The sequence below is a fragment of the Cynocephalus volans genome, chromosome 4 (assembly GCF_027409185.1).
Source record: "Cynocephalus volans isolate mCynVol1 chromosome 4, mCynVol1.pri, whole genome shotgun sequence".
Classification (NCBI taxonomy): domain Eukaryota; kingdom Metazoa; phylum Chordata; class Mammalia; order Dermoptera; family Cynocephalidae; genus Cynocephalus; species Cynocephalus volans.
In genome coordinates, this window is record NC_084463.1 from 68,134,649 (window position 1) to 68,148,748 (window position 14,100).

Genomic DNA, 14,100 nt, shown 5'->3' on the forward strand with positions numbered 1-14,100 from the left:
CTCTAATCATTGAGTCTTCCTTTTTTCTATATGGATCTACATGGCACACAGATCTACATGGTGCTCATTAAATTAATGGTGAAAAGAAGGAAACAATTAGAATGACAGTTATTGTGGTCATGGTTAGCATGGTGGACCAACTTGTTTATTATTTGGTAGCTATTTATTAAATAACTATATTTTAGACACTATGCTAAGCACTATAAATACAGAGATGTAAAAGACATCATCCTATTCTTAAAGAGCTCACATCATAACTGGGGATACATATTGATTATACATAGATACGTATTGATTTTAGCCTGTTGTGTATGCTATAGCAGAGAGATGTAGAAAGTGCTGTTGGAACAGAATAGCGTAGAGTATTAGTTCTTTTACTAAGAACTAGTGGAAGGACCATGGAGGGTCTCACAGAAAATGTGGCACTGGGATTGGGCATAGAATATGTATTTCATCACTTCGGTCTAATTAATCATATTAGAACTATTGAGAATTTTACCTCCATATCTACAGTGGATAATTAAATAATTTCCTCTGAAAATAAATTGCATCTAACTTTTATGCCATTGCTTTGGAAATTTGGGGTGTTTAATCTGAAGTAAATATTTAAAATCCACAATGGCTAGTCAGGATAGGTATTAACAATATAATTATAAAATGGTCTGGATCATACGGCAGTTCTATCCATAGTTGTTTGAGAAGCTTCCACACTGTTTTCCATAATGGCTGTACTAATTTACAGTCCCACGAACAGTGTAGAAGATTTCTCCTTTCTCCACATCCTCATCAGCATTGTTATTTTCAATCTTTTTTGTTTATAGCCAGTCTAATTGGGGTGAAATGATATCTCAGTGTGGTTTTAATTTGTATATACCTGATGATAAGTGATGTGCAGCCTTTTCTAAGGTACCCATTGGCCATTTGTATGTCTTCCTTCAAAAAATGTCTATTCAGTTTCTTTGACCATTTTTTAATTGAGTTATTTGCTTTTTTTAACCGTATGGTTGTTTGAGTTTTTTTGATATTCTGTATATTAATCCCTTGTCAGATACATAGTCTGCAAATATTTTCTCCCACTCTGTAGGTTGTCATTTTACTCTGTTGATTGTATACTGTGCAGAAGCCTTTTAGTTTGCTATAATCCCATTTGTTTATTTTTTTCTTTTGTTTCCTGTGCTTTTGAGGTCCTATTCATAAAGTCTTTGCCCAGTTCTGCTTCCTGAAGTGTTTCCCCTATGTTTTCCATTAGTAGTTTTATAGTTTCAGGTTTTATACTTAACTCTTTAATCCATTGTGAGTTGATTTTAATATATGGTGAGAGGTGCAGGTCCAGTTTCACTCTTCTGCATGTGAATGTCCAATTTTCCCAGTACCATTATTGAAGAGGCAGTCTTTTCCCCAATGTATGTTCTTGTTGCCTTTGTCAAAGATCATTTGGCTGTAGGACAGTGAGTTGATTTCTGGTTCTCTATCCTGTTCTATTATTATGCCAATACCATGCTGTTTTGGTTACTATAGCTTTGTAGTATAATTTGAAGTCAGGTAGTGTAATGCCTCTAGCTTTTATTTATTTATTTTTTTGCTCAGGATTTCTTTGTGTATTTGGGGTCTTTCACTGTTCCATATGAATGTTAGGATTGTTTTTTCTATTTCTGGGAAGAATGTCATTGGTATTTTGATGGGAATTACATTGAATCTGTAGATTGCTTTGGGAAGTATGAACATTTTTGCAATGTTCATTCTTCCAATCCAAGAGCATGGAATGTATTTCCATCTTTTGTTTCTTCTTTAATTTCTTCGAGTAGTGATTTGTAGTTTTCACTGTAGAGATCTTTCACCTCCTTGGTTTTGATTCTTAGGTATTTTATTTTTTTGGTGCCTATTGTAAATGGGCTTACTTTCTTAATTTCTCTTTCTCTTAGTTTGTTATTAGAGTATATAAACACAACTTAGTTGGAGGCATTCATTTTATATCCTGCAACCTTACTGAAATTATTAATCAGCTCTAAGAGTTTTTTGATAGAGTCTTTAGGTTTTTCTATATATGGGATCATGTCATTTGCAAACAGGGAAAGATTGACTGTCTTTTCCAATCTAGATACCCTTTATTTCTTTCTCTTGCCTGATTGCTCTGGCTAGTACTTCCAATACTATGTTAAATAGGAATGGTGAGAGTGGGCATCCTTGTCTTGTTCCTGTTCTTAATGGAAAAAACTTCAGCTTTTCCCCACTTTGGGTGGTATTGGTGGGCTTGTTATAAATGGCTTTTACCATGTTGAGATACTTTCCTTTCATAGCAAATTTGCTGAGAGTCTTCATCCTGAAGGGATGTTGAATTTTGTTGAATGCTTTTTCTGCATCTATTTAGATAATCTATGGAAAGACCCCCTACAGTTCCTGTTAACTCTTTAATTATATAGTTATGGATGGATTTCAGCACCTCAGTTTCTCATCTCTCAGATATAATTAATATTAGTTTCTTCCATTTGGGATATTTGTGAAGATAAAATGAGATAATGTACGTAAAATATTTGACACAATTAATAGTATGAAGCATGAATTCAAGAAATGTTAGGTATTACAACAACTAGAGTAAGTAAAAACAGACATGATGACAAATTACAGGTATACCTAAAAGTGTGGAGCAGTTTTGAAGGTGGAAAATTGGAAAAAAAAAATTCTTTCCAGAGGAAGTACTACTTGACAGTTTGAAAGAGATGAGAGGGTGATTCTCTCAATATTGAAAAGGTCATTATTTGCAAGTTGTCTAAGCAAAATGCTGGCAATTCTATATTTGTGGGGGATAATTATTTTATATTCCAGTTGTTCCTAATTTCGGTAATCATCTATGGTGATAATGTTAATGAACAGCCCCGGAGTGAGATGTCAGTATTTGACTGTGGCTGTTTGCAAACTCTGCTTTACACTGAGTGATTACACTCAGTTGTCTAATTGCTTAATTTATTGATGTTTTGCTGACATGTTTTTAAGCAACATTTGTGATTGTAGATAACTAATCATTTCCCTTCTGGCTCCTTATCACACATTTGCATTTGATTTGTTGATTGCCGCAGGTGGAAACAATAGGTGACGCGTACTGTGTGGCAGCAGGACTCCACAGGAAAAGCCTCTGCCATGCTAAACCCATTGCCCTGATGGCCTTGAAGATGATGGAGCTTTCAGAAGAGGTGCTGACACCTGATGGAAGACCAATTCAGGTAACCCTCTTAACAATCTGGTTTGAGTAGTAAATGCACCTTTAACTGAAGGGACCAAGAAATTCCCTTCTGGATTTGGCCTCCTGTTATTTCTACATCTAGACAAGTCACATGCTTAAGGAGGATAAGAAATGAGTAGAGATAACTCACAGATACAGGAAAAGAACAAATGGAATATGGCCTAAAATAGAAAAAGGTATGTGGAAGGCAAATTCCTGGAGAGAGAAGAGCTAAAAGATTAGACCAAGGGGAAGAGCTTACTTAGTGACCAACTCACTAAGTCCACATAAGGATAATGGTTAGAATCAGAGTCTGAGAGGTAATTTGAGAAGTAATAAACAAAGAAGCAAGGAAATGAAGGACCTGGACAGCTTCCTGTAGGTAGTGTTTAGATATTCCTTGTGAAGCCTCAGCTTCAGAGTTACTTCTGCAATTTTTCCTGTGGTGAAACTTGAAGGTTGAAGCCCAATAACTGAGGAAATTAAAAACAGTGGAAAACCTAGCTCCTGGTGTGTGGTACTCGTTTTAGTACTGATGGCTTTCTGCAATCTGGGGTTTACCTCTGGGAATGGATGCGGTCTTCTAGCTATAATTTCTGCCAGAGCCCAGTGATGGATCCTAGAAGTGTCATTACTACAAATTCCTATAAACCAGAAATACTGCATTTGAAGAAGTAACCTTGAATTCAAGGCAGCCCTTTTATAACGGCTCACCATCTATGGGCTAAAAAAAAAAAAAAATACAGAATGAAAAGGCTTGAAATGTGAGTACATTTCTGTTTCTGTCATTGTAGCAGATACCCTGAACAAATCTTCTGATTAAAACTCTTAAATTCTGTATTAAATATATTTAAAATAATTTTAAAAAACTAGTAACGTATCATTGAACTCATAGGAAAGAGGGAAACGTGCCAGTTGCACTATGTGTGTAGATTGAAACAAAATTTAATTGGTGAGTTTAATTTAAGTGTTCTGTCATTAGCAATGATAGTAGGAAACTAGGAAATATTATTCCTCCCTGGAAGACATCAACTTCAATATCATCCTCAAAGAATTTCCACAGATAAAGTGTTCTAGAAAATGAATGGCTAATACAAAAAGCAAAACAAAATAAAAATTAAAAAAAAAACACATACACACAAGAAAACAAAGTGCTATGAGTAAGAACCAGTAGAAACCAGAGATGAGAAAAGCAGACCTGAAGTATTGCCAAAGATCAAACTTATCAGACACAGAATTAAAATGACGATGTTTAATATATTTAAAGAAATTAAAGAGAAGTAGGAAAATGTCAGGAGGGAAGAAGTAGATTTGAAAAAGAACCAGAGAACTTCTAGGCAATCAACATAATACTTTAAAAAAGAGAGAACTCAGTGGATGAGTTTAAAAACATATTAGACACAGATGAAACAAGAATTAGTACGCCAAAAGTTAAAACTTAAGAAAGTGTCAATAATAAGCTCCAGAGAATTAAAAATGGGAAAATATGAATAACAGTATGTAAAACATAAAATGTGTAGGAGATATGGAGGAGAGAAAGGGAAGATGTAATATATGTTCAATTGGGGTTCCAAATAGCAATAAAAAAGAGAATGCAGAAAACGGATTTTTTTCCTGTAAATATTAAAAGACATTAATCAGTTGTCAGACATAATGATTCTAAAGAATTCTACAAAAGATAAACCATAGGAATTTGACACTAAACACATCTTAATGAAACTGCAGTGCATCAAGGAAAAAGACTACTTGATAAATTGTGAAAGCAACCTTGATCAGTGGAGAAAGGATGGGCTATTCACTAAATGGTTTGAGGACATTTGGCTGTTCATATGAAAACAAATTGCATTTGGTTTTCTATTTTATGAATCTACATATGAATCAATTTCAGGAGGGTTAAATGTGAAAAGCCATATTATAAAACTATAAATTTATAATCAGAAAATTTTTACTTAGAGTAAGGAAGAAATTTTTTGTGAACTATTTGTCCCGCCTTAAAAACTAACGCCACCTTAAGTGACATTACAAGCGGCGCCCATATGGGCCCACAAGGGCGTATTAACGTGGCAGCCTAAGAGGGCACCAGGAGGAAGTAGGGTGGTAGTGTCTGCGGGAGCCTTGCCTTAGCCCTTATTGGCCAAATGTGCGCTTCCATGCTCGTGAACACTGCGTGATTGCAATAGCTAGGCATTAAGATAGGATGCATGCTCTTGACCTTTAAGCTGATAGGATTATGTTAAAACCTCCCCTCCCCATCTGCTTATAAAAGCAAGGGCTTGGGCCAAGCGGAGGAGCGAGGAGCACTCAGGAGAATGCGCGCTGGGAGCGCAGCACCGCTCCCGTCGCGGGTTCGGATCCTGTATAGGAATGGCCGGTGCACTCACTGGCTGCGTGCGGGTCACGAAAAAGACAAAAAAAAAAAAAAAAAAAAAAAAAAAAAGCAAGGGCTTGTGTGATAATAAACGGAACTGCTTGACAGAACCCCCGCAGCGTCTGAGTGTCCTTTAACGGGCTGGTTGGGGCGGCTGTGCTCACCTCTCTTCACGGCTCTATTACCCCGTCTCCTTCCAACGGGGACTGGAGGGAAAGAGGAATCTGGGCCATCCGCCCACCCACCAGAAGGAACACCAAGGGAGAGACTGACAGCGAGGCAAGGGCTGTACGGGTCTGCCGGCTGCCGACCCGACACTAGTTAGGTCAAAAACTTATAAATCATAAAGAAAAATATGTGTACATTTTACTACTAATATTAAAACCTTCCTGTTTATCAAAGAATACCTAAAGAAAGTAAAAACACAACGGCAAACTAGTAGAATATTTTTGCAACACATATAACTAATAAAAGTATCTTTGATTAGCCTCACTAGTAATCAGATTAATATAAATTTGTAACATTATTATATACAGCATTTCTGCCTACTAGTTTGGCACATCTTTGAAAGTATGACAGTGCCATTATTGCTGAGGATCTGCAGGAGCAGGAAATCTCACTCCCGGCTGGTGGGAGTATAAATGGTACAATTTACTTGGCACTGATAAGAGTTTAACTTGTGCATATCCCACAACACAGCAATTTCTCTCCTAGATGATTGCCCTAAGGAAGTACTTGTGCTTGTGTAGCAGAAGTCACACACAAGGTTATTCATAGCAATACTTTTTATAATAGCCTAAAACCAGAGATAACTCAAATATCCATCAAAAGTGGAATGGATAAACCCGCGATATATTTATACCTTGGTATACCATGTTGAGAAAATGACATCAGCTACTGACGTCAACATGGATAAATGTTGTAAACATAAAGTAAGCAAAAGAACTAAGTCACAGAAGAATGCCATAGTATTATTCCATTTAATTAAAGTTAAAAACTGGCAAAATTGAAAAAAAATGCTATTTTGAAGAAAGTAAATGATTAACACAAAATTCAAGATGATGCTTACCTCCAAGGGAAAGAAAGAAGGTGATGGGAGGGGGAGGATGTAATAGGGAAAGTGAACATAGTGCAAAATTGCTTGTTGTATTGCTGTCCATTCACGTGTACATATATTTTTTATTTGACAATTTAAAAGTGGAAAGAGAGTTCTCTAACCACTCCTACCACTGGCGAAGATGGGAAAGTATGGAACATTAAAAAGAAAAATCTAGGTTAAGTTCCCTCAGGACATAATTACTGAGTTTTTCAAATATGTGAGTGGCACTTCTACCGCTGCCAGGAAAACAAACCAACAAAAGGAATACTGTCCCAGATCTGCTGCAAACTGCAAATATACACACATTCCAGATTGAACTCATATCAGTTCTTAAATTTTCAAGCCTACCAGCTGGGCAGTCTTATTACTTGGGATGGTTTTTCTATGTTGAATTTTCTTTTATAGGGGATACAATGTTTGTATTGATTTCAGCATTGCCAAAGTAAACTTAAGTTGCCAGAGAACAAAACCAGAGAATCGTGTTGTACAGTGTTCTCATAAATATTTTCATTTGTGGGTTATAATATTAGATCTGTCTTATAAATCAGACGGTCTTATTAAATCAGTGGAGGAAATGTCCATAAAGATTTAATAAGACTGCAGAAAGGGAATTCAAAATAATAAAACCACCTTAATAATTTTAGATTCATTACTAATTTATAGTATTTGCATGGTTTGGGATTTTTTTTTTTTTTTTTGCATATTAATTTGGTTTTGAATTGCTTTCTAGCTTAGTGCCATGGGAACATTTCTAAACTTATTGAGAATCTTTTATTATAAAATGCTTGGGTGTTGCAGTAGAGTTGATATATAATCAGTTGATTGTTTACCTCAAATTATACAAGTTTTTAGGCTACTTAAGATGTAAGGTTTTTAAGTTACAATAATTGCTCAAAACAGAACTCTCCAAACCTCTTGTATATTGAAAAAGAAATTGATAATGTTTATATGGTTTTACAAAGCTTTGAGACATCTTGTAATGATGGGAAATAAGAGCCAGAATAGTCCATTATAATTGCTTAGAAATGACTGGTAATGTCATTGACTCATTAATTGTAAAACTGCTTGCATTTATTCTTTTCAATTTAAAAATAACCAGAAAATGTAGCATTTTTACTTATTCAGACTAAGAGCTAATACTCGAGGCAAATAATTTTGAGTAAGTAATGAAACTCAGAGGCTGATTCTAGACTGTATCTATAAAACATACATAAATATGGTTTAACTATATGATAAATTTCAAAAAATCAGTCCACAGTGGCTTTAAATAGGACTGTTTTTAAAAACAGTGATTAGAACTTTTTTTTCACACAATCAATGTGATGTTTATTCTTTTGGCTGAAGATCTGAAAATGCCAGCATTGTACTATTCCTTTTTCACTCCTCTCTAAATGGGATCTGATTTTCTTATATTTTAAGCAACAGGCAATTGAAAAGTAAAATCAGATTTATATTCTCTCTCCTTTGTTGAGCTAGCTATATTGTGATTTCTTTAGAAAATTGCATAACTTTATGCTGTTCTTTAATCTTGTGAATCTAATCTTACAAAAGTATTTTGAATAAAGTTTGCAGTGCTGAAAGGCTAACTTGTATTAATACTTTAACCACTGTTTGATTAAAATAACCAAACATTTGTTACTGCCTGTGCTTTCTTCTTTAAAAAAAAAGTGTTGGTAGGGAAAGGGAAGTTGGGTTGAGGATTGAGTACAGATTGTGATTAGGGATGTATTAGAAAGACAAGTAGCATTTTCACAATTTAGGACTTTTAAAGAATAAATATGTCCAAATGTCTAGATTTTAATTCTGTGCTTCAGTTTTTTTTTAAATAATTAAATTTCATTTCATAGGCATGCATTCAAATTCCCTTCATTAGTTCAGAGAACAGTGCATTTTATACAATGAGGGAAGTAAAGAGAGATTGTGAAATAGAGTTTAAAAACACTGTGTAATCATGTTGCAACACTAATGTGTTTAGCAATGTCAATTGCAAATCAGGGAAATGCTATGAATTTCTTCTGTCTAGTGCAAAAACATGAATATTAATGTACAATGTACATGTGTTGTAATACATTAAATTATAGCTCCTTAAGCTTCAACTTCTTCTTATGAGCTTACAGGATTTTTTGAGATTATGAAATAATTATTCTCCAATTAATTTTTAAATAGCCATTGCTATTTGCAAAGAAAACCTGATGTTATTTTAATATTTGGAAAGATTTGGTCTTTGCTAATATTGCAATATTTAATTAACTCCATGAGATTATAGTCTGAGATTTTATTTATAAAAAGAAAATCTGATTATAGATGTCCCTTAGTATATGCAGGTATGCATGGGATTGGTTCTAGGACCCCTGAGGATACCAAAATACATGGATTATAAAATGGCATCGTATTTGCAGAGAACCTATTCACAACCTCCTGTTATACTTTAAATCATCTCTAGATTACTTATAATACCTAATACAATGTAAATACTATGTAAATAGTTGTTATTCTGTATTGTTTTCTTGTTTTTATTTTTTGTTGTATTTTTAAAATTTTTTATTTTTTCAAATATTTTCAATCAGTGGTTGGTTGAATCCCCAGATATGGAAACCACAGACACAGAGGGCTGACTGTATTTGATAACTTGATTAATTCTCTATAATTCTTTGATGATTGTTTATTTATAAAATTCTAGTTAGTACTTTTTATCCAGTAGAATGTATAATTATTTGAAATTTTCTAACTTCTAGAATCTACATATAAGGTGAAAAATGTAAGGAGTCAGAAAGAAATACATAGGCATTACATGAACTCACTATTAAGATACTGAGACCAATTATTCTCACTTTTCATGTTTATCTATTATGTATATTTGAATTTATTTTTAATCTCCTAGGTCATTCTTATAGTGGCAGTTTTAGTGAGCCATTGTTTTATTGCAGCAATAATAGACAAAAATATGATATAATATTACTGGTGAAATTTATGGCTAAATATATTTTCTAGTAGATCTACTCTGTACAGTGAATTTATTTGGTACTGGAAATATATTTATGTTGTTAAAAAAGAATATGTCTAAAGTATTTGTTCACTGACAGTATACCAGTAGTTGAAGTTAGAACAGATTTCTTTTCTATAGTTTGCTTACTTTTAATTACCAGAGCTTCATTCTATATACTCCCTTCTGATCTATCTTCTAACTCACTAATACTCCCTTCAGTTGGTTGTAAAAATCAGTTGTTAAACCCATCCACTGAAGGCTTAGCATTGATTTTAGCAGTTTTCAGTGTTTTACATTTCCATTTATGTAACGAAATTTTTTAGTGGTTTTTATTTATTTCTTTGAATACGTCATCCATGATGATTGTAAACCCTTTGCTTAACAAATCTATTCTCTAGAGACCCTGTGTTCTATTACATTATCTGTTCTTTCACTTAATTTTTACTCATGTTACTTGTCTTCTGTGTGACTAATTATTATTTTTTGAGTGCTGGAGATTGTACATAAAACATTATAAAAATAACTTAAGACCTAGGATCTCAAAGTATGGAGGGTTTACTAAGACCTCCTCCTTGGTAATCCTTGGACTCCAGTTTTTGTCCCCGTAGTCCTGCATGTCTGTCAAAAGTACTGCTTGGATTCTCAACTTATCAGCCACCTTTTTTAGAGTCAGGAGATGCCCATAAGGGAAAACCTTCTCCAAATGTAGTGCTCACCTCTCCTCAGGCTCATCTTCTCTGATATCTTGGTGCAGTAATTTTTCATTGCCTTGTTAGCTGACCTACAGAGGGTTATTCAGATTATATAATATATTATTAGAAATAGAAGTTCAAAATGATGTATTTTTTAATGAGTTTTATCTTACTAGTAATGATTTACTCTTGCAAATCTACATTTATGCCTATTTTCAACACAAGTCACAGACGAAATTATCCTTCAACAGAAAGAACAAAAACATCTATTTGTATGCATACTAGAGACTGTAGAATAATAATAAATCAATAAATAACATCTATTGAAACACTTAATGGCATGCCAGGCAGTCACTCTTCTAAGTGCTTTCCATGAAATAACTCATTTAAGTCTCACAATAATTCCATGAGGGAAGGGCCACTGTTATTTCCATTTTCTAAATGAAGAAATAAAAAATATAAATTTGAAAACAGTTAACCAGAGGTTCTAATCACTGCACTCTACAGACATGAAATAAAAGTTAGGGTTAGTGTTAAATAAAATTCGTATTGTTAAATTTTTCTATTGCCTGGAGTATTCCATTATTTACTAACTTAGACTTTTCATGGCTTCAGTATTCAAGAAATTTAAATTTGTATTAGATGTCTTCTCTAAGAGAATGGAAGTAAGCAATCTGTTTTAGAGGTATTCAAAAAATGGTCAATTTTTAAATCAGGAAATAAGAGAGAGAGATTCAACAATGTAGGGGGAAAATGAGTGTTATTCTATCATTATTTTGAATATTGCAATCACTGGCCAGATTGGGTGGGGCATCTATTAGTCTGTGCTTGGTAGAGAATTAAAGAATTAACCAATTTTGGTTAATTGTTTTTATGTACTGAACAAAATATTTGTTTTAGTCATAGAATTACTCTTCTGGCGTGATGCTGTAGAGCTGAGCTTTAATAGACAGAACATCCTTAGTGCCTTTTAAGATGTCAGCATAATGATTTAATACACAATATTACATCTGCAATGTATATGTCAATGAGATAGAATTTCACTACTAGATTATTTTATTTTTTATCTGTAATCACGAGTGATCCCAATATTATATAGTCATAGACCTTTAGTAATATTTTCAGTCTATGAAAAAATAAATTATTATTCACACATTTCTAAAAATGCTGGTCTTGCTAAAGTGTCTTGTTATGATATTTGCCAAACAGATTTTCCAAGCAGTCCCTTTGTGAAGATATTTGAATATTTGTGCTACACAATAAAACAGTAATAAGTTAATGAAAGGAGAAACAAAACCAAGTAATGGGAAAAGATGGGAAAGGAAGCTAAATTGATTTACATGAAACTGTGCATTTAAAGTATAAAATTGCTCAGTTTGATTTTGTGCAGCAGTCTTTTGATTTTCTCATTTTCAGAAGAGAAATATATTCTTTAGTGAAGACATGGTTTACATATTTTATAAAGTTACTCTGTTAAATAGTATCACTGTGAGGGTGAGTACTTCTAAGGAAGTTTTAATCTATTTCATTTATTTTAGCCTGTCTCTGTAGAGTGTCCCTCCCAGGAGTACAATGTCCTAAGAAAAGCCTAAAGATTATATTAGTAAAGGCATTCATTTTATTTGATTTTTCACGTGGTGTGCTTTAGAAGCATGAAGACTCTAAGCAGTTAGGCAGCTCATGTTTTTACTTATGTAAAGAATAAGAGTCCGCACCTGCGAATTCTTCTTTCTAAAGAAAATTAAGATTTCATTTCATTAATCCATACTGGTAGGTGAACCTGTTTTCTTTAGAATATGGTCTCATTCTTTAGCATTATTGAACAAGAGATTTTTAAAAATCTTTTTCTGCTTGTTTAACTTAGTCTTATAGGCTAACATTAGCAGCTTGAATCTTACAATACAAAAATGGCATGAAAATAGCATGATAAAATAATATGTAAAACAGTAATGTGCTATCTACAGACTAAGCACACTATTGACTCAGGTCTTATGTTTTTGATTTGTTATTCTGTCTTGAAGTCTCATATCTAGTTCCAAATAAAAGTTTTAACATTATTTTTAAGTAACTTTATTAGTTTTCTAAAATTACAAAAAATAAAATGACCCCTGAAAACTAGTACATAGAAGATAGTCAAAATCACTTATAATTCACAACCATTCATAACCACATTTTACATTTTGTTGTATATCTTTAAAGTCTTTTTTTTTCCTACGAATATACAAAAGAAGTAGAAGGTACAGACTTCAAAAGTAGACTTATTTAAAAATTTAATAAATGTCATTTGATTCAGTGATGCCATGAGACAGCATATCAGAGATGTGCATGCTTTCTAAATATGCAGGAGAAAAGGAGGAATTGGTAAAGGGACACTGTATTAGTCCATTTGTGTTGCTATAACAGAAATACCTGAGACTGGGTAATTTATAAAGAACAGAGGTTTATTTGGCTTACAATTCTAGGACAGCTGCATCTGGCATGGGCCTCAGGCTGCTTCTTCTCATGGCAGAAAATGGTGGGTACAGTAGATCACATGGTGAGAGGAAGCAAGAGAAAGAGAGAGAGAGAGAGAGAGAGAGCATGCACGTGAGAGAGGAGGTGCCAGGGTTGTTTAAACAACCAGCTCTCTTGGGAACTAATTGAGTGAGAGCTCACTCAGGACCCCCACCCCCAGGGAGAGCATTAATCCACTCATGAGGGATCTGCCCCCATGATTCAATCAGTTTCCAACACTGCCACATTGGGGATCAAATTTCCACATGAGTTCTTGGAGGACAAAACATCCAAACTCCATCATTCCACCCCTGGCCTCCCCAAACTCATGTCCCTCTCACATACAAAATACAATCATTCTGTCCCAACAGTCCAGCAACAACTTAAAAGTCCAAAGACCAAAGTCTCATTTGAGACCAAAGACAAAACTCCGTCCAGCTGTGAACCTGTAAAAATCAAAACCAAATTTATCTACTGCCAAGATACAATGGTGGAACAGACATTGGGTACACGTTCCCATTCCAAAAGGGAGGAATAGGCCAGAAGAAAGGAAGAACAGGCCCCAAACAAGTCTGAAACCCAGCAAGGCAGACCTTATGTCTTAAAGCTCCAAAATAATCTTCTTTGATTCTGAGTCCTGCATCCTGGGCACAATTGGGCATCTGGGCTCTCAAAACCTTGGGCGGCGCAACCCCCACAGCTCTGCCGGCTGCAGCCCTGTGGGCTATGCTGGTGCCTGTGTATTTTCCAGGCCAGTGTTACATGTTGCCAGTGGCCCTGCAGTTCTGGGGTCCTGGCAGCAGCCCCGCTGCCTTGGCTGTACTAGACATTTCCCTGTTGGGGGCTCTCTGTGGGGGCTCCAACCCCACTTTCCAGCTTGGCATTGCTCTGGTAGATGACCTCTGTGGTCCGCTCCTGTGGCAGGTCTCTGCCTGGGCCCCCAGGCTTTTCCATACATCCTCTGGAATCTGAGTGGAGGCTGCCATGCCTCCACTGCTCTCACATCCTGCCAGCCTGCAGACTTAATACAATGTGGACACCACTGAGGTTTTGGGCTTCTATTCTCCAGAGCTGCTGCACAAACCACACTTGGGGCTGTTTGAGACAGGGCTGCTCCAGCAAGGGCAGCTGGGATGCAGGGAGCAGGTTCCTGAGGTCTGTGCTCCAGGACAAGACAGTCCTTCTAGGCCTCAGGGCCTCTGATATGAAGGGTGCCCTTCCAGACTTCTGAAATGCCTTCAGGGC

The 14,100-nt window shown here is 35.1% G+C and overlaps 1 protein-coding gene across 1 annotated transcript in view; it reads left to right on the plus strand.

Annotated features, from left to right (window-relative positions):
- GUCY1A2 (guanylate cyclase 1 soluble subunit alpha 2) overlaps nt 1-14,100 on the plus strand; it is a 276,535-nt gene that overhangs the window by 198,650 nt on the left and 63,785 nt on the right. The window contains exon 6 of the mRNA XM_063094613.1: nt 3,075-3,218. Coding sequence (XP_062950683.1) covers nt 3,075-3,218 — 144 coding nt within the window. The remainder of the gene's footprint in view (nt 1-3,074; nt 3,219-14,100) is intronic.